The 24,950-nt window shown below is 40.9% G+C and overlaps 1 protein-coding gene across 9 annotated transcripts in view; it reads right to left on the minus strand.

Moving 5' to 3' along the window:
• Nucleotides 1-24,950, minus strand: part of NEK10 (NIMA related kinase 10) — a 256,666-nt gene that overhangs the window by 183,621 nt on the left and 48,095 nt on the right. For 8 of the 9 annotated variants that reach the window (XM_056800368.1, XM_001380886.5, XM_007505191.2 and 5 more), the window contains 12 exons: nt 23,463-23,541; nt 21,603-21,670; nt 19,470-19,549; nt 18,385-18,471; nt 16,237-16,461; nt 10,484-10,623; nt 10,033-10,094; nt 6,897-6,974; nt 2,784-2,848; nt 1,030-1,132; nt 802-930; nt 108-245 (listed from right to left, as the gene is read on the minus strand). In XM_056800368.1, coding sequence (XP_056656346.1) covers nt 108-245; nt 802-930; nt 1,030-1,132; nt 2,784-2,848; nt 6,897-6,974; nt 10,033-10,094; nt 10,484-10,623; nt 16,237-16,461; nt 18,385-18,471; nt 19,470-19,549; nt 21,603-21,670; nt 23,463-23,541 — 1,254 coding nt within the window. Of the gene's footprint in view, nt 1-107; nt 246-801; nt 931-1,029; nt 1,133-2,783; nt 2,849-6,896; nt 6,975-10,032; nt 10,095-10,483; nt 10,624-16,236; nt 16,462-18,384; nt 18,472-19,469; nt 19,550-21,602; nt 21,671-23,462; nt 23,542-24,950 lie in introns of those variants that run through there. The other variant, XM_056800369.1, reaches the window with a different exon arrangement.

Consider the following 24,950-nt stretch of genomic DNA (forward strand, 5'->3'; position numbering starts at 1 on the left):
TTCATGGCACCAGTGAGCTGCCACGAATATAAAGAGCAAGGCCTAGAGCTCCTGCATTGATTGTTTTTTATTTAGTCAAAAATTTTCCAGAAAACAAGAGCATTCACCTGCTCTTTAATTATCGTCAGCTCCGAGACAATGTTCTTGACGCTGCTATCTCGATCTTTCTTGTCCTTTCCAAATGCAGGGTTGTGTAGGTTGACTTCTTTCATTGCTAAGAGATTCTGACCACTACGCTTTCTGACCTGTAAAAAACAAAACAAAACAAAACAAAACAAGCAACATGAATGAAAGACAAGGGATGAGAAGAGGTGAAGAAAGTTAATGAATAAGGCCCTGGAATTAACTGAGGCAGCTTGGTCAGTCTGAGCTTTTAAAATCCTTATTCTCAGCTTCACTTCAGAGGAATAGGCTAAAAGGGTCCATGGCCCATCAGGCAATCTGTGGTGTCCAACAGAGTAAGGTGAACGGCTGTGAAATTATAGAGTTGTGGTTACACTTTCTGTAAGAATCCTTCTGCCTGCAGTTTGTGAGAATACTAAAACACACACACACACACACACACACACAATGAAGGCTGGCATCCTCAAAATGCTGCCAGCCGGCTTCTGAAATTGTCAGCCAAACCAATGGCAATGGGGATGGAAGCAAAGGGATGGCGGTTGGAAGCAAAGAGTGAGGCCATTCTTCACCTCCCTCTGTAGAATCGCTCTCAGACTTCTGAAAGAGACCTCCAGGGATGCCAATTTTACATATTGCTCCAGAATTTTAAACTCATTATTCCAAGAAAGACAAACTCACCTTGTAAACACAGCCGAAAGCTCCGCTCCCAAGGTGGTCGAGAATGGCGTAGTTGCCTATGTATTTTGTAGGTGCTTTATTCTGATTTATGCTTTCAATGTTTTCAGAGATCTGTTTCAGGTCATCCTCCTAATCAGAAAACGCAAAGGGAAACAAGTGACCCCAGTTGCTCTCTGCTGGGCCACGCTGCAAACTCGCCACAGTATTTGTAAAGCTCTGGGTACTTACCGTCAATGAGTTCAGCTCTGATACCAGCTCTTCATAAACACTGATATCACGTACATAATGTCCTATATCAATGAAGATCTCAAACAAGTCAGTGGGGAAAAGTCTATGTGAAAAAAAATACATACATGCTTTATGTAGACCTAATCAGTTACGGGGTCATTTTTTCCCCCATATTCTGTCTCAGTGTGTGAATTTGAGCTGACAGCTTAATCTCAGTCTAGGCTAACTTTGTCTATGAAGTATGTCTATAAAAACCTCCGTTCCTGCTTATTTCCCTGGAATACTACATCAGAATAGTTCTGAAAAGGTTTAAATCATTTCGATAGAAAAATAAGGAAGTGGGATGGCCAATAAGAGGAGCATTCCATGAGGCAAGTCCTCTCAAAGGAAGCTGGGTAATTCTAAGGCTTCTTGATGAGGAGAATGGCATTCCCTTCATTTTCTTCCTTTCTCCTCCCTTGACCTGTCCTTCCAATTCAAGCACCTCGTGTAAACAGCAGAATGAATACAGCTTCTCAAAAGGCACTCCATGCACCTTGCTAACTAACTAGACTTGATTTTTATAAATGACAATGTTGATTTTCTCCCAGATCACAGAGTTAGTTGGCACTTAGGCTGGTATGTATCTATCACAGAAAGTTAGATCTAAAAAAACCCTTAGTGAGTAATTAGCCCAATTGAGGCAGCTGGGTAGAACAGTGGATAGTGCCAGGCTTGGAGTCAGGAAGGCTCATCTTTATAAGCTGGGATCCAGCCTCAAACACTTCCTAGCTGTGTGACCCTGGCCAAGTCACAACCTTATTTGCCTCAGTTTCCTCATCTGTAAAATGAGCTAGAGAAGAAAATAGCAAACATTCCAGGATCTCTGCCAAGAAAATCCCAGATGGGATAGGGAAGAGTCAGACATAGTTGAAAACAAACATTTTATAAATAAGTCAAATGAGGCTCCCAGAGGAAAGGTAGCTTGACCAAGCTCACGCATCTAGGAAATGACAGTCCAAAGTGGAACTCAGCACTCAAAGCTCTCTCTGGGACACCACACTTCCTTTCTGGAGAAGTTCTTTCCAAAATGGTTATTCTAAGCAAAGGCCACACAATTCTTTTGAAAACTCAGAAACATCAAACCCTGCCTCTAGGGAATAACCACTAACTATTGGTTAAGGGAAGCTGGTTAGATCAGTTTTGGTGTTTTTGAATGAATATAGCATGTAAAACTCAAAACTGGGCTTATAAATGTAATTGTTTTTATGAGTATTTTTTTATTTAAAAAAAAGAACATTAAAAGTCATTCTAATTGGAGGCAACTAGATGGCTCAGTGGATGGAGAGCCAGACCTGGAGTCAGGAGGTCCTGGGTTCAGATCTGACCTCAGGCCCTTCCTAACTGTGTGACTCTGGGAAAGTCACTTATCTCCCATTATACAGAATTAATACATAGTGTTGATTCTAAGACAGAAGGTTGTTGTTTTTTTAAAAGTCATTCTAGTCATGAGCATCTAAGAAAAATTATAGCCATATGGTAGCTTGTGTCTATGATTTCATAATTGACAGTTATTTATACTTTTCCATAATTAGTTATGTGTAAAAGGTAATTTTCCCAGCAATTTGATGACTGATTTCTATCTTCGTGATTCATTTTTCCTCTGGCATGAAACTAAACATTCTATTTGAAAACAGGTCCCAAAAACAAATTAAAATTGAACACTAGCTTTTGCAAAACTAAGTTCATTGGCATTTAAAACTATAAACACATACCTTTTAAAGAGAGGTCTATTCCTTTCCATACTGAAGAGAAACCGCAAGGCTCTAAAAGCATAACACTGTAAAATAAAATAGGGGATAAACTCTTCCATACTATCAAATGATCTACAAAAATGTGTAGCCTTTTCTCAGCCTTCCTTCTACTGGACATGTCTACAGCTTTAGATACCACCACCAGCCCCTCCTCCAGGACAGACCAGTCTAGACTTCTCCTGACCTTCACACTGCTCCTTCTCAGCCTCCTTTGCGAGACCATCATCTTCTTCCTTTCCACTAATGGCAAGGGTCCCCTGAGACTCCACCCCAACAAGCTTATCTTCCCTCTATAAGGCAGAAGAACATTGAGGGCTGAACAATGGGGGTTAAGTGACTTGCCCAGGGTCACACAGCTAAGAAGTATCTGAGGTCAAATTTGAACCCAGGGCCTCCCACCTCTAGACTTGGCTCTCAATCCATTGAGCCACCTACGTGTCCTTGACTCTCAAATCTTGTTATGCCACCCTAATCACTCGTACTTGAACTCCAGTTTTGCATTACTAGCAATCTGCTGGGTATCTGCCCTTGGATAATCCAAGGATATCCCAATCTCAATGTGTACAAAATGGAACTGGTTATATTTCCCATAAAATCCTCTCCTCCAAACTTCCCTAATTCTGTTGAAGGCCTGACATGACCATCCTTCCAATCACAAAGTTCTGATGCTTTGGAGGCAATCTTGACTCTTCCTTCTTCACTCATAACCCACCTGGTCAATCAGCGGGTAAGTGTTGTCAATCTTACCTCCACAATATTATGTGTTGACTTCCTTCTTTTTCCACTGACTCAGTTTTTACCCATATCCAGATCCTTATCACCAAAGACCTGGCCTTCTTGCCTCTAGATTCTCCCCTCTCCAATCCATTCTCCACCCAGATGCCAAATTAATATTCTTTTTTCACAGATCTATCCATGCCACCATCTTGACTCATAGCTTGACTCACTGACTAATTGCTTCTAGGATAAAATACAAAATCCTTAAAGCCCATCACTATCTATCCGGCTCCCAGCCATCTCTGCTTCTATCAAAATGGCCTACGAGTGGTTTCCTAGACATGACATCCTATATTGAAGAGAATGGTAGTAGCATTTATAAGCTTGCTGAGTGCTTTACATATATTACCTGTTTTAGCTGTACAGCAGCCCAGGAAGGTAGGAGTTATTCTCCAGGTGACTTTCACAGGGTCACAAAGCTACTCTGTGCCCCAGGCAAGATTAGAACTCATCCTTCCTAACTCTAAATCTGGCACTTCTCCCACTAGCACCACATTTCCTCCTTGGGAGCTTCTCTAATCCCAAGTACTACTCTACTTTCCATATTTACAAAGTCTATATTACTTTACACTAAGTAAATACTTGACTGTATTCTTTCACTTGATTTTAATCTTCTGGTTTCCATAGCTCCTCCAATATGAGGTTGGCCGTAATTCCAAGACCTTCCTTGTGTTAATTATCTTCTACTTATCCTGACTAGAGCCTGCTTTGGATATACTGATTTTATGCAGTCTCCTCCATTAGATGGCAGCTCCTTGGTGGGGCGAGGAATGTGTTTGGTCTCTTTTTTGATCTTGGGCACTTGGCCCAGCCCCGAAACCCCTTCATGAGGTGTGCCAGCTGGAGTACGCCATACTAACAAGCACAATGTCTATGAAAAAAATAAGATGTTTGACGACCGTGGTGAGGTCAGGTGGTGTTTCTAGATGGCCCCTCAACACTTACACAGTTCATGTGAAAAAGGAAGCATTAGAAGACATGAAATACCAAAAGAGATACAGCCATGTTGGCCTCAAACCCAAAGTAAGAAACGGACCTCAGCAAAAAGACACATTTGAGTTCCTTGAGAATCTGGCCAGTTTGTGGAATTGCTCTGTTTACAAGGACATGAATTCTGTCAACATAAGATTTGCAAAATTAAAATTCAACAAATATTTGTGAAACTCCAATTATGGTGCCAGAAAGGCAGAGCAGGAGATGAGTCGGGCTCTACTCTGGAAAATCCCACCAATTAGCATGATCCAAAGGACAAGGAGGTGAGCTCCAAAGGAAGTTTGTCCAGCTGCTTGTCTCAGAAGGACAGAATTTCCAAGGAAGAAGGGATCTTGGCGGCCATGTGGACGTGATGTCTTTCTTATGACAGACCTAAGAAATAAGAACCTGCCACCTCCATTTTAAGTGTAGACTGCTTTTCCTTATTAGGAAATCCGTCCTTTGTCTTTATGTCTCCAGGGCCTACAGGGCCCAGCATTGTCATATAATAGACACTTAATTAATACTGATTGATTGATCAAACTGAAACCTGCCTCTGCAATTTCCGTCCATGAATTTATAGATTCATTTCAGTGTTGAAAGGCATGCTGCCTTATCCTGGGAGGATGTCAAAGGAGGCTTTTTTTTTTTCTATAAAGCTACAATCTCATTAATTCTAGACCTTTAGGTTGGGAGTTAGCTGAGATCCCTTCCAACTCTGCAGCTCCACGATGGCCCTTCAGTCTTGTCTAATTCTTCCTGACACTTTTCTTGGCAGAGACACTGGAGTGGTGTTCCATTTTCTTCTCCAATGTGTCCCTATTTTACAGATGAGGAACTGAGGCAAATAGAAGATAAGTGACTAGCAAGGGTCACACAGTTAGTAAGTGTCAGGATTTAAACTCAAGCCTTCCTGACTCCAGATCTGGTGCTCTATCCACTGTGCTACTTAGCTACCTCATCTTTTGGCCTATTGCAATAACATTTACCTAAGAGAGAAAATATGCCAACAGTGGAGAGAAACATGCTATATCTATATTTTTAAGGCTGACCACATTTCAGAATGAAATCTTTTTTTAAAAAAATAATCTGGATTTTCATCTTGTCTCTCAGCCCCTGGTGCCCTCCCTCCTAGATATCACGTTATGTTTAAGACTTTTTATAAATTTTTACTTAATTCACTTCATATTTCATCTGAATATACTTATAGGTGTCCTTTTTTCTGAGACATCAGAACATAAGCTCTTTGTGAGTCGGGTTTTTCCCATTTCTTTGTACTTGTATGTCCAGGACCTAGCACTGTGCCTAGCCAACAGTAGGCACTTAGTAAATGCCTAATGGCTCTTTCTCAGTTTCCTTTGCTAGTTTCACCATCCATATTGACAGTCCCAAACTATGGGGGCTCCCCAAGGCCCCATCCTTGGCTTCTTACTCACCTCTCTCTACATTCTCTGTTTGGGTGACAGATAACTTCTGTTAGGCTTATAAATCCCAGCCTGCCTATTAGGCATTTCAATCTGCATTTCCTATAAATACCCCAAGTTCGACATGTCTAAATGATCTCATCATTCTCCCCAAATCTTTCCCTTTTCCAAACTGCCCTGTTTAGGTACAAGGTGACACCATCCTTCTAAGTTCTCAGACTTGGGCTTATCCTCTGCGCCTCACTTTTCTTAAGCCCACACATTCAAGGCAGAGCTATCAGCTGCCAATTTTGTTCTTTCTCCCTCTATATCTTCCTCCTCCACTCTTCACAGAACCACCGACTTGGTTAAGACCCTCACCACTTTTTGCCTGGACTACATTGTTAGCCTAACTGCTCTCTCTGTCTTAAGGGTCCCCACTCCAACCAGACCTCCACACACACGGCTGCCAAAGGGACCTTCCTTATGCACATGCTGACCACGTCATTTCCCAACTCGATCAACTACAAGGGCTCCGTAATTCCAATAGGGAATCTCTCTTGGTTCCTCTGCTGGGTTTTAAAGTTAATATTCCCATGATGGACCCAACCTACTTCTCCAGTCTTCTATACAATGGTTCCTTCCCACACTTTCTCTTCTAGACGATGTGGCCTCCTCCTCCTCCAGTCCTCATTAAACACTACCTGCTACAAGAAGCCTTTCCTGATCACCCAACTTGGAGTGCCCTCCCTCCCTAAACTACCCTGTATATAACCGGAAAAGATTTACTTGTGCAAATGAATGCCTCTTTCTCTTCAACAACAGAGTCTGTTTCATCTTCGTCTGTATTCCTAGCACAGTACCTGGCCAACAGTAGGCATAATAAGTACCTTGTTGGTTCATTCATTCATTTATTCATTACCTGCAATAAATGAGTTTTTGCTGCATTCTTCTGTTTGTTTGGTAAAATTAACTTTGCTATTATATATACACCATTTTCCTGAAAGAAAAAAAGCCAAATCGCATTATCAGATGCTGGCAATACTGTGATAAGAGAGAGAAATGTAATCATGTAAAATAGCAACTAAATTAACTCATTCAATAATTCAAGGATCCATGTTTTCTCAGGTAAAATTATTCCTTTCATCAATGCAGATGATAATTCCTCTGCATAGTCCTAAGGAGTCACCATGACAAGACATTCCACTCCCTGCTGGGAACTTGGTGAACAAACTTCTCCTGCGTTGGGAGATGGCAGACCTGGGAAGGAGTGTGATAATTCAAATGCCCCTTAACTTCCTTCTACCCTATCTCTGCATGTTAAGTTAACACCAATTTAAAAATCAGAAGAGTTTAGTAAATCAGTTTCAAATAAAGTATGGGAAACTACAGAGCTGAAAACAATGCTATAGCACCTTTACCAAATATAATCACCAACATTATTAAAGAACTATAATCATTATTATTGAAAGAACCCTGTTTGGAGGTAGCTGGGTAGCTCAGTGGATTGAGAGCCAGGCCTAGAGATGGGAGGTCCTAGGTTAAAATTTGATACTTCCCAGCTATGTGACCCTGGGCAAGTCACTTGACCCCCATTGCCTAGCCCTACCACTCTTCTGCCTTGGAACCAATACACAGTACTAATTCTAAAACGGAAGGTAAGGGTTTTAAAAATTTTTTTAAAGAAGGAACCCTGCTAACCTCAAACATTTTTGTGATCATAAATATCATACCCTGTTTAAAAAATATTTTAAAATGGATTCCAATATGTATGCAGACTTTAGGGTTTGGGGAGAAAATATTTAGGCCTCCATTTAATGGGATTGATATTTTTCATATATATTTATATATTTACATCTATATTTGTGTATTATGTATTTGTTGTACTATGTGTTTTATACATATGTAAATATATGTAAATGATCTATACAAATATAACTGTATTTCTACATTGTATGCTTTATGTACCTCATATATATTTGTAATATTATATATTTATACCATATTTTACTTTTATACATTCTGTAGATATATTTGATATGTAAAATAAAAATTAATTGGGGTATTTTTAAACCTATTTTATTATAAAGAAAATAATTAGGGCATAGCTTTATTTCTTTTTTAAAAACCCTTACCTTCTGTCTTAGAATCACTACCATGTACCAATTCCAAGGCAGACAAGCAGTAAGGGCTAAGCAATGGGGGTTCAATGACTTGCTCAGGGTCACCCAACTAGTAAGTGTCTGAGGCCACATTTGAACCCAGAACCTCCTGTCTCCAGGTCTGGCTCTCCTTCCACTGAGTCACCCAGCTGCCCCTTAATACACATCTTAAAAAAAAAGAGTTCATTGCTACCTTTATCCTTAGTTGCTTAATGAGCCTGAAGGGAATAACAGAGTAATTGTGGTTGCTAGTTGGCAGGCTCAGACTGTCTCATTGGCCTTTTTCTTCTAGCTCTCAAGCTAGCTTGAAGAGCAATCAGGAGGAACTGTGAGGTAGCCCCTCCCCAAAGCACCAAGGAGAACCTTTGTTCCCTGCATCCCAACATGGTGCCACAGGATTCAGGCTTCTGAAGGAGTTGGGGTTAGGGTTAGGAGATCCCGCCTAGAAAGCCATATGACAGCAGATGGCCGGCAGGTGGCAGCAAAGGGCAGCAGGGAAGAGCAGTCCCATTGGCTCACCAGAGGAAATCCGTTTCATGAAACCTAAAAGGTGTTTTTAACCTCCTGTTAATATCCTGGGGCCATATGCTTTCCTGGCACAGACACCTGGATAGAAGTTTGTGTTCCCAGCCTATGTCCCCTCTCATACTGGTGACAATTTGGAGGAGATTATACCTCCATGTCTATGGGGAAACCTTGTCACTTATTTGGCTACTGTTCAGTTAGTTGCTTCAGTCCCCACACTGATTTTTTTCGGCTTGGGGTTTTTTTGGCAAAAATACCAGAATGTTTGCCATTTCCTTCTCTGGTTCATTTTATAGATAAGGAAACTGAGGCAAACAGAGCTAAGTGTCTTGACTTGCCCAAGGTCACACAACTAAGTGTCTGAGGCCAGATTTGAACCTGGGAATATTCATCTTCCTGATTCCAGGCCCAGCATTCTATCCCCTGCATCACCTAGCTTCCCATTGTCTGGCTAAACTATTTAAGTGTATTTTGTTTTTAACTAACAAGTCCTGAGGATGATCTGATTTGTTTAAAAAAAAAAGACATCAGTGGGGGCTCATGAAATGGGATACAATTTTTTGCACCTGGTATAGTGTTCCGGGGAATCAACATTTGCAGAATAAGAGTGGGAAGTTGTGCTACACATTCGAACATGTGTCACAATGCAGCACAAACTTTTCAATGCCAATGTAAGTTCCTCAGTTCGAATCTGGTTTTTCACTTTGTACCCCTGGTGATCTGCTTTCTTTGCCAAATCATGGCACATTTTGCATTTCATCTATGTTGATTAATGAACACTCTCTAAAATGAATTTCCATTAGTAGTTGGTGAATTCCTGCAATGAAGTTATTTTGTTCATCTCAAAAAGTCAACTAGCTCCAATTTTAGCTGGGGACTTAATATGTCACTTGTTAAAAGTGGATTCTACAACTGACACATTAAGTCATAGTTAGACTCAGTCTACTTTACACTGTTTACCAAATGAGTAAAATATTGTTACCACCAATATTATTGCATTCTGCAAAATGCAACAGTAATTAACCTTCCAGACTTACTTTCTAAACAATTCCTGCATGTGCAAAATTGTAACTATTTAAAGTAGCCTGGAAAAAAGTCTAAGGAAAATGAAATGAGCTATTTTGTAACACAGGTTCAAATAGCAGGAAGGTAAGAAAGATTCAGCAGCTAAAACAATGTTTGTTGTCTTCTTCGATATCTGCCAAGTCTGTATTTTCCTAATAAAATCCATCAGAGGCCAACGGGTGCCGTGGAATGTGTATGGTGATGAATATGAAAATGGCTGCGTAAAAATCAGCAAAACGTCCTTGAATCTGCGTAATGTGTGAAAATCAGCCTCAAATCTTACATGACTTAGAAAAGACGCCCTACCTGGACAACCTGGTGGGCATTCGTGTCATTGAGCACCAATTCGGTAAGAGCAGCACAGCAGGCTGTAATTAAAAAACACCAAAAAGAGACTGTGAATAAGCAAAGGGTGTCACTGCCTTATAACTTTCACAAACACTGTTAATATCAATGACTCAGATTTTATTACCAATAGTCAAATGACTCCTCTCAAAACTAATTTTGCCCCAACCCTAAAGTTCAGATTGGAAATTATGCGGCCTTTAAGGCATCACTCAAGCACCACCTTTCCTGACCCCCTCCTGTGCTGGTGGCCTCTTTCCCAAACTACCTTACATTTATGATCACTTTGCATTTATTGGTATTCATTCCCATTATGTTTATTTGGCACGCTCTTATGCATGGCCTGGTGAGCTCCCCCATTAGAGTGTGAACTCCTCACCAGGAGCAACGGCTTAATTGACTGCATCAGTACCTGACTGAAGAGAGAAGGTATTTTCTTGTATTTCTTGAGGGCTTAAATCTTCTGACAAACGAAGCTGTTGGATTCTCCCTGCTGCATTTGCACTAGACAAGCTTCCAATGGAAGAACGATCCGAAACTAAATTTCTGTCTCTGAAAAATACAATGCAAACATGAGCAGGTGAGCAGGATTGGAACTCCCCATCACGGTCGATCACATCTTTGTGATTTGCAGAACTGTCCTGATCTCTAAGCTGACAGCCTCACCTTTGACTGAAGGGGAAGACCGCAATCATCTGGGACAACTGCGGCCACTTTTTATGTCTGTCTCTATTCTCTCCTAACCCTAAATTCCATCTCAAGGGAAGAAAAGTTTCCCTCCTCCAACTCTAAGTTATTCATCCCTTCCATCTTTCTGGAAATTTTGTTTCCCATTATCTCCTTTTGCAGTCTCTCCCATTCCCTTGGTACTATTCTCATGCTTCCAAATAGGGATCAGTCTCTCCTATATTGAAGGGGGGGGAAACCCTTCCTTTGTCCCCTTTACTAACTATGCTACTTTTCTATCAAACTTCTCAAATATATATATATAATGCTATAATATATAATATTGCTAATATAATATTTTTCCAAATAATAATAATTATAATATAATATATAATAAATAATGCTCCCTTCCTCCGTTTTCTCCTTACCTCTCTGTTACTTGGCTTCCACCTCATCCTTCTAATACAATCGCATAAATGGAGGCCAGTGACTACCAAACTGAGAATGATCTGTTCTAAGTGCACATTCTTCTTGGCCCCTTTATAATAACACTGGCCCCTCCTCCTCCTTCCCAAAGAATCTCCTCCCTTGGCTTTTAGAGCTGCATTTTTTCACACAGCTGATTTCTCTGTGTCCTTCTACTCATGACATCATCTACTGTATTTCCTAAGATTCAGTTCTTGGCCCCCATTCAGTTTCTTCCATATACTTTACCCCAACTAAATGATCCTTCCTTAAGGCATTACCATATTACTATTATGATGACGAGTCTCAAATCTCTGGATTCCATCATTCACCCAAATTAATCTCATATTTCCAGCTGCCAACAGGACATTTTCACTTGGAGGTCACCGTATCAACCCCAGACAAACTCATCATCTTACCCTCATGACTATACTTTAGAGTTAGTATAAAATTATCAATATTATCATAACTGCCAAAGCTGATGCTCCTTTTTCACTTTTCTTTATGAATTTTTCTGCTTTCTTTGACACTGTTGATGCATCTTTTCCTCCTGGAGACTCTCGTCTTGAGGTTTTCATGGCACTGCTCTCTCCTGGTTCTCTTCCTACCTGTCTGAATGCTTCTTCTCAGGCTTCCCTGCTGGATCTTCACCTAGGTCGTTCCCCTCAGCTGTGGATATCCCCTAAGGTTCTCTCTCCTAAGCCCCCTGCTCTTCTTGATCTTAACTCTCATAAGCCCCCAAGGGTCTCATTATCATCTTTATTTGATAACTCAAAGATATAGCTATCTGGCCCCAGTGTTTCCCCGGAGCTTTAATCTTACTTACATCACCAATTGCCTATTGGCAATTACATTTGTAGCTGAAGGAAGAGAGGAGCTATTTTCTTGTATTTCTTAGTTGGATATTTCAGACTAGACGTCCTCAAGGTATCTCAAAAATAGCAGATCCATTAATAGAACTTATCATCTTTAAATGCATAATTTACAAATTTATAGCCAATGGTATCAGGTCCCCTAACTAAAATTTACCTTAAAAAATTTTTAGAGGAAGTCTTTAAGAATACATTTATGTTTTTTTTAACCCTGACCTTCTGTCTTGGAGTCAATACTGTGTATTGGTTCCAAGGCAGAAGAGTGGTAAGGGCTAGGCAATGGGGGTTAAGTGACTTTACCAGGGTCATACATTTGGGAAGTGTCTGAGGCCAGATTTGAACCTAGGACCTCCTGTCTCTAGGCCTGGCTCCCAATCCACTGAGCTACCCAGCTGCCCCCTTTAAGAATACATTTAGAAGAATGGAGTGGCGGAAAGGGACTGTTTTGAATTAAACTCAACACTATAGACAAAAAAAAAAGAATCAAGATGAGTCTTGAAAGCATTCATTGAACAGGATGCAATTTTGAATTAAAATTTTATTAACAAAATCAAAGTGCCCTGAAGGCAGCACACATTCCATCCAATGAAAAGGAAATGTTTAAAAGGAAAAAATTTCAATCAAGTTGAATGTATGACATTAATTCTGAGAATACAATGAAGAGGCTGTATTTTATGACAAATTACTGAAAAGAGGAGAATTTTGAAGCGGTGTCAGTTAATGTCACAGCGCAGAATGAAGGTCTAAACAAAATATAATACAATAATATAAGCAAACAAGAATCAGCAAAAAGTTGTTGTTTGTATTCCTTTTTCATGATATGAGAAGCACGATTACCCAAAAAACTCTTCACAGCAGATCTAAATTCTGACTCTATATTTTAGAATCCTCTTTAGAGAAAATGAACTATTTTATACTATCTAATTTCTTAATATACCCAGAGAGAATAGAGTCTGAGTACTATTGATTTAAGAACATCCAATCATCTTGGTATCCATGAGTTCCCAACCTAAATTAGTATGAGTTTTATGGGCTGTGGATCACAACCAGAAAGGTTTTCAAGAAGAAATATCTCTAGTTGACTATGAATTATTACCCCATGGCCACACAATATGTTTTATAATAATATTAGTTAATACTACTTCCCTGAAGGTAATGGTGGAAATGTTTTTATTAAATGCTTGTTGAATTGAATTACTGAATACTCTAATCTATCTAATATGCAAATTATAGATGCCATATTATGCTATATATCAAGTGAATTTCAATTTGTCTCTCATAAGAAATTATTCTTTCCCACTATCATAGTTTATAGGGTTATTAAATTCCTTTGATAAAATGCCTACTTCAGGCATTTATAATTTTATAAAGAGAAAATTATAATGGAAAAATGATGAAAGATCTTTCATTTGCAGGGAATGTATCTACAGTTTATAATGCATCTCAGGTTGTTTTAACTCTACCAATATATGATCAGTGAAGTGATCTCAAGGACCAAGATGCATTATATAATAAATATTAACACTTTAGTGTTCAGAACTTGTTCTAAAAAAATCAAGAGAAATTTAGATGATTCCTCAAACTAAAAAAGAACCTTAACAGGTCATAGAAATGGAGTTTCCTCTTAAATATGATGGAATACCATGAAACTGTCATTCTTCATAATTGCTATCCCATGGATCAAATCACTTTCACCAGAGTACCAAGACATCAGGTAAAAGAAACATGGCCTAAGGATGTGTTGGTGAATCTATGGCACATGTGCCAGAGAGGGCTGCTCCCTTCCCCTCCTACACATGAGGACATTTTTCACTTCACCTGCCCCTCTGCCTAGCAGCTCAATGGGAGCATTTCCTCCCTCCCCTGCCTGGGGTAAGGGGGAGGTTCACAAGTGGTGTGAGGGTTATAGTTTGGACACTTGGTTTCTAAAAGGTTCACTATCATTGGCCTATGCTATGTACCCTTTAAAGAAGTTATAATTTCTTTCTCTTAAAATTGAGATTATAAAATCTTATTTCTAATAGAAGATATCAGTTGAGAGATGGTTCTGAAATTCTACAAACAGGGCCAAAATGATCTTCAAGGCAAACCACAGAATCACAAAATTAGAGAGTTGTGAGTCGGTTCAACCCACACTAGAAAAAAGGATCCTGACTACAGGATACCTGAAGAGTGGTCATCCAACTTTTGCATAAAAATCTCCAATGTGAGAAACCAAGGCAAAGCTATCTAGGAATAGCTCTACTTGTTACTAAGATTTTCTTTCTTTCCTTTCTGACATCAAGCCTACATTTGACACTCTGCACTGTCAAACATTGAACCTAGTTCTGCACACCAGGTACAAAAATAGTAAGTCCAACCTCTCATCCACAGGACGATCCTTCAAATATCTGAATGGAGCTATCATGTCCCTCCTCACTCTTTCTCCAAGTATTTTTTGGAATAAATATTCCCGTTTCCTTCAACCAATCCTCACAGGCAAAGAACTCAAGGTCCTTCACCATCTCAGCTATTGTCCTCTGAATATTTTGCGGCTTATCTTCCCAACCACCTTCCCAAACTGGAGTACCCAGAGCTGATCATAATACTTCAGATGTAGTCTGACCAAGGCAAACAACAATAGGATGATCATCACCAACTTGTTAATGGAAGCTATGCTTCTTTCAGTGCATTCCAAAAGTGGAGTCTTTTTTCTGGCTGCCAAATCAAACTGTTGACTTATATTGAGTGTGCAGTGCAATAAAATTCCCTAATCATTTTGAAACCTGTTTCCGTCCAAGTATGCCTTTCCTGCTTGCTATGAAGAGTGCTGATTTCTTGGATCCAAATATGTTACTAAACCTCATGCTATTAAAAAAGCCAAGTGTTTTAGTTTGTCAAGAAATTTTATAATCCTGATCATCTTCCTGTGTGTTAGCTCCCAATTTTCTGTCAACTGCAAACTGTGAAAGACTTTAAAATTCTTTTTAAAAAATATTTTATTTTTTCCCAAATTATATGTAAAAATAATTTTTAATTTTTTTCAAACCCTTACCTTCCATCTTAGAATCATACTGTATATTGGTTCCAAGGCAGAAGAGGGGAAAGGGCAATGGGGGTTAAGTGACTTGCCCAGGGTCACACAGCTAGTAAGTGTATGAGGCCAGATCTGAAGTCAGAATCTCCCATCTCAAGTCTGGCCCTCAATCCACTGAGCCACCTCACTGTGTCCCAGCACAACCTATTCTTGAAGAAGCCTTCTTAGCTCTTTGCGGTCACATTCCTTTCACTAAGCATCTTTTTTAAGTAAGTCAGTCACCCTTGAATTTTCCCAATCCTAAAATCCTACAAATGACTCATAAATTTCTTCTGTACTCTCTGACTGCAAAACAACACATTCCATAGTCTCTGAAAAAAGTGGCCCAAAGGGCAACGGAGATGTATAATGACCCCAAGTAAGCTGCAACGTATCTCTATATGAAATCAGTTTGGCCTAAGATGGGCTGTAAAGGCTCTCAGCCAAGAAAGAAGTTGCCCCTCACCCCAGGTCAGATGGCCTAAGCAGATAAACCCAAGAGGATGAAAAAGCTCCAAGAGCACAGGCTAGGAGTCTAACATGGAAGAGTGATAAGGGGGAGGGCATGGATCTAAGAAAGAATGATCAGGAGGAGACCTGTGCATTTAGTGTTTCAATGATTCGTGAATAGATGCTTAGATGTCTTGGCCCCACTCTGCCAATCTGTATTTGATCTCATGTGCCTTAGTAAAATGTCATAGACCTTCGCACATCAATGGATCTATAACTTCATCAGTGTGGGCATTGCTCGGACACTTCTCACCTCTGTCCTCCCAGATCTCCTCCACCTGAGGGGAGCAGACCTCCCTCTAAGTCTCCTAATGGTCCACAGATAGCAGCATCCACAGCTGGGCATCCACTATCCCTCTCTCCTCTGACAAGGAGCCTTCTGTGTCCCTTCTTCTAGCCAAGCTCTGGCTGGCAATGTGCTACTTATACCCTCAATGACTCCTTCCACTGCACTCTGGAGTGCCTGAAATTTTCACTCTTTAGAAATCAGGCTAAAAAATAAATCCTACAGGAGGTGGGAGATGGAAGCAATTCTGAACGATGAGCTAATTAATGAAGTAATTGATAACAAGGCTGGCGGAAGGAACCTGGACCTACCCTTGTAAGATATGCAGGAGCTGCTTGATGCCCCCCCACGTGCGGATCTCCACACTGGTCTCGGGGTCCTCACACACCTGGACCAGGATCCAGACAACACTCCAAAGTAGCTTGAGGTGATCGGAATGGAGCAAGCTGAGGAGGATGGGGATGCCTTCATACACTTTCACCTGCTCCTTCACCTGGGATTCGGCACACAGCAGCCGCAGCAACTCAGCAGTTAGCCTGAAAGGGAACCAGAGCTTGGATCATCAAGTGTTTAAAATCAAAGGTATCAGCCACTCACAAAAGTACTATCAGGTCATGGCTACCATAGATTACCACAAAATTATATCATCAATGTAGCATTTCTACTAGGACACAGCCTCAAGAAATCATGCAATTTTAGTTAACTGGTTTATCCTCAGATCAAAAGAAGTATTTCAGCACCTACTATGTGCTAAGAATTATGCAGAAAAGGAGATGGCCAGGTGGCTCAGGAGATAGAGAGCCAGGCCTGGAAATGGGAGGTTCTGGGTTCAAATCTAGCCTCAGATCCTTCCTAGCTATGTGACCCTGGGCAAGTCACTTAACCCCCATTGCCTAGCTCTTACCATTCTTCTGCCTTGGAACCAATACTCAATATAAATTTTAAGATGGAAGAATATGGTTTAAAAAAGAGAGAGATAATGGAAGGCAAGAGAAAGAGTAGTAGTTGTTAAATAGTACTTTGTTTGATATTGACAGGTAGAGGATATTATTATCAATTTTACAGAGAAGTAAACTTAGACAGTACTAGTCCAGGCTCATATGGCTATGAAGTATCTGAGACATGATTTGAACTCAATTTTTCCTGACGCCCAAGTCCTGGGCTTCATTTCCTGCTCTTTCATCTCTAGGTAGTCCTCTGGGCTTTCTCTAACACACACTTTCTAGTTGTGAGACCTTGAGAATGTCTTTCTCACCTCTGTCTAATAATAGCACCTCCCTCCCAGGATTCTTGTGATGATCAAATGAGATAGTATCTGTAGGACTTTTCAAACTTTCAAACATTCATATGAACACTAGCTGCTATCATCATCATCATCATCATCATCATCATCATCAAAGATTAAGTCCCTGGGTTAGAGAAGATCATGGACCCTCAGGAGTGAAGAGAGCTCCAAACAGTTCTGAAACCAAAAGAGCTTTCTTCATGCTGAAGACAGACTTCTGAAGGAAGCTCTAGGAGACTTTCTCCATGCATGTTTATGTCCAAAGGAGACAGACCCAAGGAGAAGAAAGAAGACAGAAAATCAATGGAAACCTCATCTGATTCGGTTCTCTGGAGACTCGGCCAATCTATATCAACACTTCTTTTGTGCAGCATTGTCAGGGAATGGGAGAGTCCATGCAAGAGAATTTTCCAGACCATTGAACTTCCTTATCTACTAAAACCTCTTAAAAACAAATCTTTAGATGGCAACATTTCTCAAATGGTTTAAACAACTTCCCAATTTCTTAAACAAAAAGTATGTCACACAACTTAATCTTTTCTTAGTGACTCATCTGATGAAAAGAGTACTGGGTTGGATGCCAGTGGTGGCCCTAGGATAGAAATCAAGACCAGCTACCTATGTGACCTTACACAAATCCTTTCACTCCAGAGTCTCAGTTTCTTCATCTGTCCAAGGAAGGGATTGGGTCAAATGGTCCCCAAGATTCCTCCCAGTTCTAAATGCTATGGTTCTACGACTTGGGATGACCATGATGAGTTAGAGTTCTGATGGACAGCTATATTTGTTTGAATCTATAACCAGCCACATGTAACTTTATAGGGGGTCGCTACACTTTGGATGTGGAAGCTATAAAAAAAATGGACAAGATTCAGCTAACAAGTGTGTTCTCCAATGGTGGAGTACGCCTTGCTCCTTGAAAATATGAAAACACCACCCCCAGCCATAGTCTATGGAACCGAGGATTATTACAAGCATAATTAGAATAATTATTTGGGCTTGAATCAAGTCAATTAATTTCTCTGTGCAAGTTTTGTGGCACTTACATGAGTGGGTAATGAAACAGGGAGTGGTCACATGACTTTAATTTTACAAAAAAGAAAAAACGCAGCTATATAAAATTAGCTTCTACCATAAACATAAGATTGTCTCTTTCTTCTGCCAAGAATCCTACCTTTTAGAAAGCAAGTCATATTCATGTAATATCATCAGCAGGTTTTCTACGATGGTGAGCTCGCTTATCTTCTCCCTACATTCTGGACTACAAAGTGAAAAATCTTAAGCATGACCCAAAATCCTCAGCGATTTACCCCATTTCCTTCACTGTCAGGACTGTGAAGGACTGAATTTTCTTGGGGAAAGGACTTTGCCACTCAAGCTCAGCACAGAATGGAGAGATTAAATACATAACACGAGGTAAATTCCATGACTAGAGGCATCATGATTGAGTCTTGCCTCTTCCTTCCCCCAGAGGAAGAGGCTCATTCCTCATTAGGATGCATGTGGATTTAGAAGTTACAGAAACCTAACGGTTTGGGAGATGGGCTGAAGCCCCCCATGCACTCTTTTCATATTTTAAACAGATTTGTATTGGAATCTTTTGTTTTTACATCACCTAAATTTTCTTCTTTAGCCCTCCCCTTTCCCACTTGCTCCCAGAACACTTTCCCTCTAAACAAATAATTTTAAAAAAGACAAAGAGGAAAAAGGAAAGAAAATCAGCAAAAAAATCTGTAGGATATATACAACATTCTATACCCATGAGCCCCCACTTGTGTAAAGTAACAGAGTCTAAGCCCTCATTCTCAAAATGAGTGGGAGGAAAGAATGCTCAGAAAAAAACCAAAATAACTAAGGAAAAAAGTGAGATGACCTGAGTTCAAAAATGGCCGCATCTTCCCGAAAGCTGTTAAAAATAGGTATGCAGTCAAAGAAAAGGAGCAAAGTAGGTTTTTAAAGAAAAGACAGTTATGGAGATTTCAAAAACACTAGAAATGAGAAAGGCAAGGAAGAGTGTGGACAACTCCAGTTTGAGAGGAAAGTCTTCTGATGCAACAAGCCCCTCTGGTTGAAAGCAAATGTGCCCCTTTGGCTCTGGGTTCTAATGTGACCGCCCCAGGAGACTATGCAAAATTAGACTAAGTAAGAAGGAAAGAAACCAGAGAGACTGCCCACTCTAAAGAAAAAGAAGCTTGTGCAGCAGCTAAGTCTGATTTAGCATAAAATAGCAGAGTTAAAAGTATATCAAAAGAAACTTACCTTTCGGCTAAACTGGTAAGTGCAAGGAGGGCCCCCAACAGAACATTTGTGTCTCTGGCTCCTAATAAATTTACTAATGTCTGCCAAAAAATGAGATTTTTAAATGATACGTCAGAAGACATGTTTCTCAATTGGCTGAGTTATTTTTGTTTGCTTGTTTATTTCTTAAGAATATGATCAACCAGTTTAACAGACATTCACCCACATATTAAAAATGTCCTCGTCCCTGCAGAAGGGCCTCTCCTTATGGCCTATTGAATAATGTGCCAGGTGATGACCAGGAGAGGGGATGAAAAGAACCTGTATGGGACCACTAGCTTGGCTACCTGGCCCCCTGTCACATCTCAGATGCCTCAGACAAACCCTTTCTCTCTTTTTGTCACAAATCAGCTCTCTTTGGCCAGTGAGCTCCACAGGACCTGGCAGGTTTCCCATCACCCCCACCTTCCCCTGAGGTCTCCCAAAGGTTCCTGTCAGTGTATTTTCTGGGCTCATTCCCCACCTGACAGGTCACAGCCTCCTCAGAAACAGGGCTTAAGAGCCCTGCAATCTGTGGGAATATCAAGAGATGAATAGGGAACAGGGTGGGAGTTAACCCAAGTATTAAACCCTCGTGTGTGGGAGATAGAAATCAATTCAGACTTCTCACAAATATGGAAGCTGGAGCTTAAATCCTTTAGCCACATAATGAGAAGGGAGGTCTCACTGGAAAAGACCCTGATGTTGGGAAAGGCTCAAGCCAAAGGAGAAGGCAGTGGCAGACAGTGGGGTGGAGGGAAAGTGTCACAGAAGTGACAAACATGAGCGTGGACCAGACTTGGGGAGATGGAGAAAGAGAAGGCTTGGCATGCTACAGCCTATATACCAGGCCATGAAGAGCTGGGCACAGCTGAAGAACCACAACAAGCAGAGGGATGAGGTAAGAGAAGCTTATAATCAAATTGGGGGAAAGAGGGGAAGAAGACACCGATGGTTTAGTAAACCTTGGTCTGGTCCCTGTTCTACGCCAAGCCCAGGCCAAGCTCAGACAAGCTCTTTCTCTGTAATCTGCCACCCTTAGCATAGTGCCTGGCATATATAGTAGGGACTTAATAAATGCTTATTGCCTGTCTGACTACCAGGAGGAGGGAGACATGAGCTCCTGGAGGAATCTGGAAAGGCCTCCTCGAGAAGGCAGGGTCCAAGCTGGGCTTTGCAAGAACCTAGGGGTTCTACAAAGAAGAAATGAAGAGGGATGCTTTCCAACAAGGAGCACAGTCTATACAAAGTCACCAAAATAGAAATGTCACTGGGGAGACAGAGCAAGAGGGACGGTTTAGCTGGAAGGACAAAAGCATGGAAGAGAAGAGTGTATTTGGGCTGGAAGAGGAGGCTGGAATCGGGCGTGAAAGGCTCTGGTGCCAAACAGAGGACTGTGGAAACCATTCTTTTAGGGAGCCACTGGAGTTAGCTGAATAGGGAAATAACATGGACAGATCTGAGTTTTAGGAATAATATCCTGGCAACTGTGAGGAGGATGGAATGGGGAGGAGAAGACTTTGGGAGAGGAAACTAATTAGGAGGCTGGTTCATAGGCCACAAGGGAAGATGAATCAAGTGGAGAGAAAGAGAGGGATTCAAGAGAGATGCAAAATTAACAAGCATGGGCAAATGACCAGCTAGTTAGCAGGGGAGGGGGAAAGGGAGGAAGATGAGGTCCTGGGTGAGTGGAAGTATGGCAGGGCCCTCAACAGAAAGAGAGAACTTTGGAAGAAGGGCACATTTGGGGGAGAAAGACAATGAGTATCGTCTGAGATTCACTGAGTTGCCTAGTGGTCATTCATTCCGACACATCTAATATGTGATGTGGGGCTACATCTTAGAAGAGAGACCAGGCAGAGATGAATAGATGTGGGAGTCATTTCAGTCTCTTAGGAAAGGTCAAGTCATGAAGGGAGCTTGAGATTCTAAGAGGTGGCGGGGAAGAGATTTCAAGAATGGGATAAGTATGTACAAAGTGATAGAGATCTGTGGAGCAGAACTATAAATCATTGATGCTTCTTTGGCAAGAGAGGGATGTAGGCAGGGACTGAGACCTGGGCAACTGCCATATTCTAAAAGCTAGCAGATTAATTTGTTTCATAAAGCTCTTACCTTGTGTGCCCCACTTGCGATGACCCACTCTCTCTGATCTTTGACAGCAGAAAGTTTTTGAAAGATATCTGGGCAAGAAAGGAAATCACAAAGTGGGTCTCTTACTCACCCCTACCCCTACCCACACCCCTCATGCTACTTAGCTCCTCGAATACACTGCATAATGGGACACAACAAGGTGAGCCATTAGTTACATGGAGGAAACACTATAAAACATAATGAACCTTCCCGGGCAGCCAGAATTCAAACTATAAAAAGCTTAAAGTGAGCAGAGAGAAGGCTGTCAGTGCAGGAAGGGCCAGTAGAAATAAGTGTGGCTCAGATGCGGGGATAGAGATTGGTCAAGATCATCCAAATGGCCAACTAGATCCAGGAAGAGAGAGAGAAGAAGATGGGTTCTATCAGCCAGGAAGTTTTCCTTTCTTCTCTCATGGCCTTCCATGTCTCCAGCTGAATACTTCCCTGATCTCTTCCTTCTCTTCCTTTAGAAAAGGAGTAGGGCAGAGAATGGAGTCCATCTACAGGCCTGTCCAGACTCTATTTTCTAATAAGCTAGTCTTTTCTTCCTAATAATCAGAAGGTGAAACTGTGTCAAAACACTCTCCCTTTCCAGGACCTGAAGGGTTCATCTGAGTTTTGTGGGACTTGACAATGGATGAGTAGCCACTGTTACAGAAGCTTCACTGCTTTAATCTCGGGGAAGAGTTACCAATGGATATGTCAAAAACCCTTCAGGGCTGGGGAACATTTCAACTTCAACCAAAGCTCTCACCTTGAAGATAGTCATGTTTAAAAATTTCCTAGAAAATATGTCCACAACTGCTGGAAAAATAGTGAAAATCAATGGGAAAATTGATGGAGCTTCTCCAGTTCATTTAGTGGAGGCCACCTGAGCTTAATAGTTAGATATCTGATTCAATAAATCTTCTTATAAAAAATGTTTTGTGAAAGTTGTGGTCATAATCTGAAAGTCACTTCTCTATATCTAAGGTATACTGCGATTGAAGTGAGGAAAGAGGGAGGATATCCTACTCCTGTGATTTCACCAGGGTAGGGGAATTCTTGGCCCAGAAACTCCTTCCACTAATGTAACTAGAAAACCAGTCTTTATCTTTCAGACTTAAAGAGGGAAGCATCAAAGTTAAGTGACTTGACTATGTTCACACAGCTAATTATGTGTCAAAGGCAGAACTTGAACTCATATCTTCTTGACTACAAGGTCAGCCCCTGATCCACTATAACAATTCTTGGTATTCTAGCTTAAATTAATTGCATGGGACTCAACAAAACCATATATATTTTTTTAAACCCTTACCTTCCATCTTGGAGTCAATACTATGTATTGGCTCCAAGGCAGAAGAGTGGTAAGGGCTAGGCAATGGGGGTCAAGTGACTTGCCCAGGGTCACATAGCTGGGAAGTGTCTGAGGCCAAATTTGAACCTAGGACCTCCCATCTCTAGGCCTGGTCCTCAATCCACTGAGCTACCCAGCTGCCCCCAAAACCATATTTTTTGTACATCTTAAATACTAAAATAAGCCTTCTTTTTTTCCATATCACAAAGAATCACAGACTTATTAATTACAAGGAACAGAAAGTCCAAGTCAATTCAACAAAAATTTATTGAGCACCTACTGTGTGCAAGGCACTGTGCCAGTTACTGTGTACACGAAAGCTGAAAAAAAAGCAGCCTTTGCCCTCAAGTAGCTTTCATTCTTCTAGGGGATTGAGCATGGGCACAAATAAGTAAAAACAGGATCCAGAGCAAGCACTGACACACACCTGACGGAGAAGAGGAGAGACGGCCCCTAACACGCTAACATGCCAGAGCTAGAGAGAAGCTCTACACCACAATACTCACATGTCATGTTGACTAACTTGTCAACACTATGCTGTTCTTCTCCATAGCCAAGATACCCGTCTGCTACAATCTCCATGTACTGCAATAAAGTCCAGACACAAAAAGAAATGTCAGAGAAACTCCTGAAAAAGTAAGCTGAGATCCAAGATGGCGCACTTTTCAGCATGGACTGTAGGTGGCAACCCATGATTGGAAAAGAGTTCCTACGGCTCCTCAGCAGAGCCTGAAATACAAGTGGGGCAAAAAAAAAATTTTTCTCCCAGGTTCACTGCCCTGCGCTAAGCTAAACTTCACAAAATGCCTAGTATGTTTTCTCATTTTACAGAAGAGGAAACTGAGACCCATAGAGGTCTCTGTTGAGAGAATTCCCTTGTCAAAGTTCACAGGTCATAAGTGGCAGAGGTGGGATTTTAACTCAGGAGTCCAGACTCCAAGTCCAGAGCTTTTTACCCACCATCTCTCTCCCTCAACATCATTGCTAAAATTCAAAGTATGCTATGGAGCCTCCAAATTTAGGCGGGATTTCATTACATCCGTGGCTCACATGAAATGAAAACAGGTTTGTGATGTGCCTGATATCAGAGCAGAGACAGATTAAGAGCAGGTGAAATAGGTATTATGAAAACTGATAATAAGTGGGTTGTTTATGTTCTCCAAATTCCCATATTGATGAGTTGTTAATAAAATAGAGCACACATCTGACATCAGGAAGATGTGAGTTCAAATCCTGACCCAGACACCTGTATGAGCTCTAGGACTCTGGGCAAATAAACTCCATGGGCCTGTTTCTTCATCTGCAAAATGGGACTGTGCCAGGGCATTGTGAGGGTCAACTGAAATAAAGTGCTTTGGCCGTACTGCTGCCTAATGATCATGCCAAACATTAACTGTATGAATGCCATAGAATCAATTTTCAGATACAGTAAACTGCAATTTTGGTGTTTGTTTAATTGAATATTCTGGATAGCTGAGATGGTTAGTAAAATAATTTCTAATAAAACCTACTTAATACAAAAAGTCTCTCCTGAATACAACTTATTCTCCCCTGGATGATTCAGAAGACACTCAGTTTCCTCTGGGCCACCCGGAAGAAGTGGACAATATATACTTGATATGGGAGGTTTAGGAGGCTAAGCTACAATGGGATCTACAGGGATTCCCAGGCCAGGTGTTTTATTTGTTTACTATTTTGTTTTTAATCAATGCAAGACACAGGACCCAGCCAAAAGCATTTACTTTTTTGTCCCTCCCTCGATAAACATACCATTTAGAAGCTATAAGCTGCATTTTTCCATGCTTCGCTGTTGTTTGATTCCCATTACAAGCATGTTCATTATTCTTGCTTAAACACTTGGCCACCCTTATGAGCTTGGGTTTGGGTTTTGTTTCTTTAATTTTTCTCAGATTCCATTTGTGTTGGGGAAATAAAGGGAACTGGACCCAAGGAGGCTCCTTCATATTTCTTCCCTTGACTAAACGAAATTATCC

Source organism: Monodelphis domestica, chromosome 5 (genome assembly GCF_027887165.1).
Source record: "Monodelphis domestica isolate mMonDom1 chromosome 5, mMonDom1.pri, whole genome shotgun sequence".
NCBI classification, from domain to species: Eukaryota; Metazoa; Chordata; class Mammalia; order Didelphimorphia; family Didelphidae; genus Monodelphis; species Monodelphis domestica.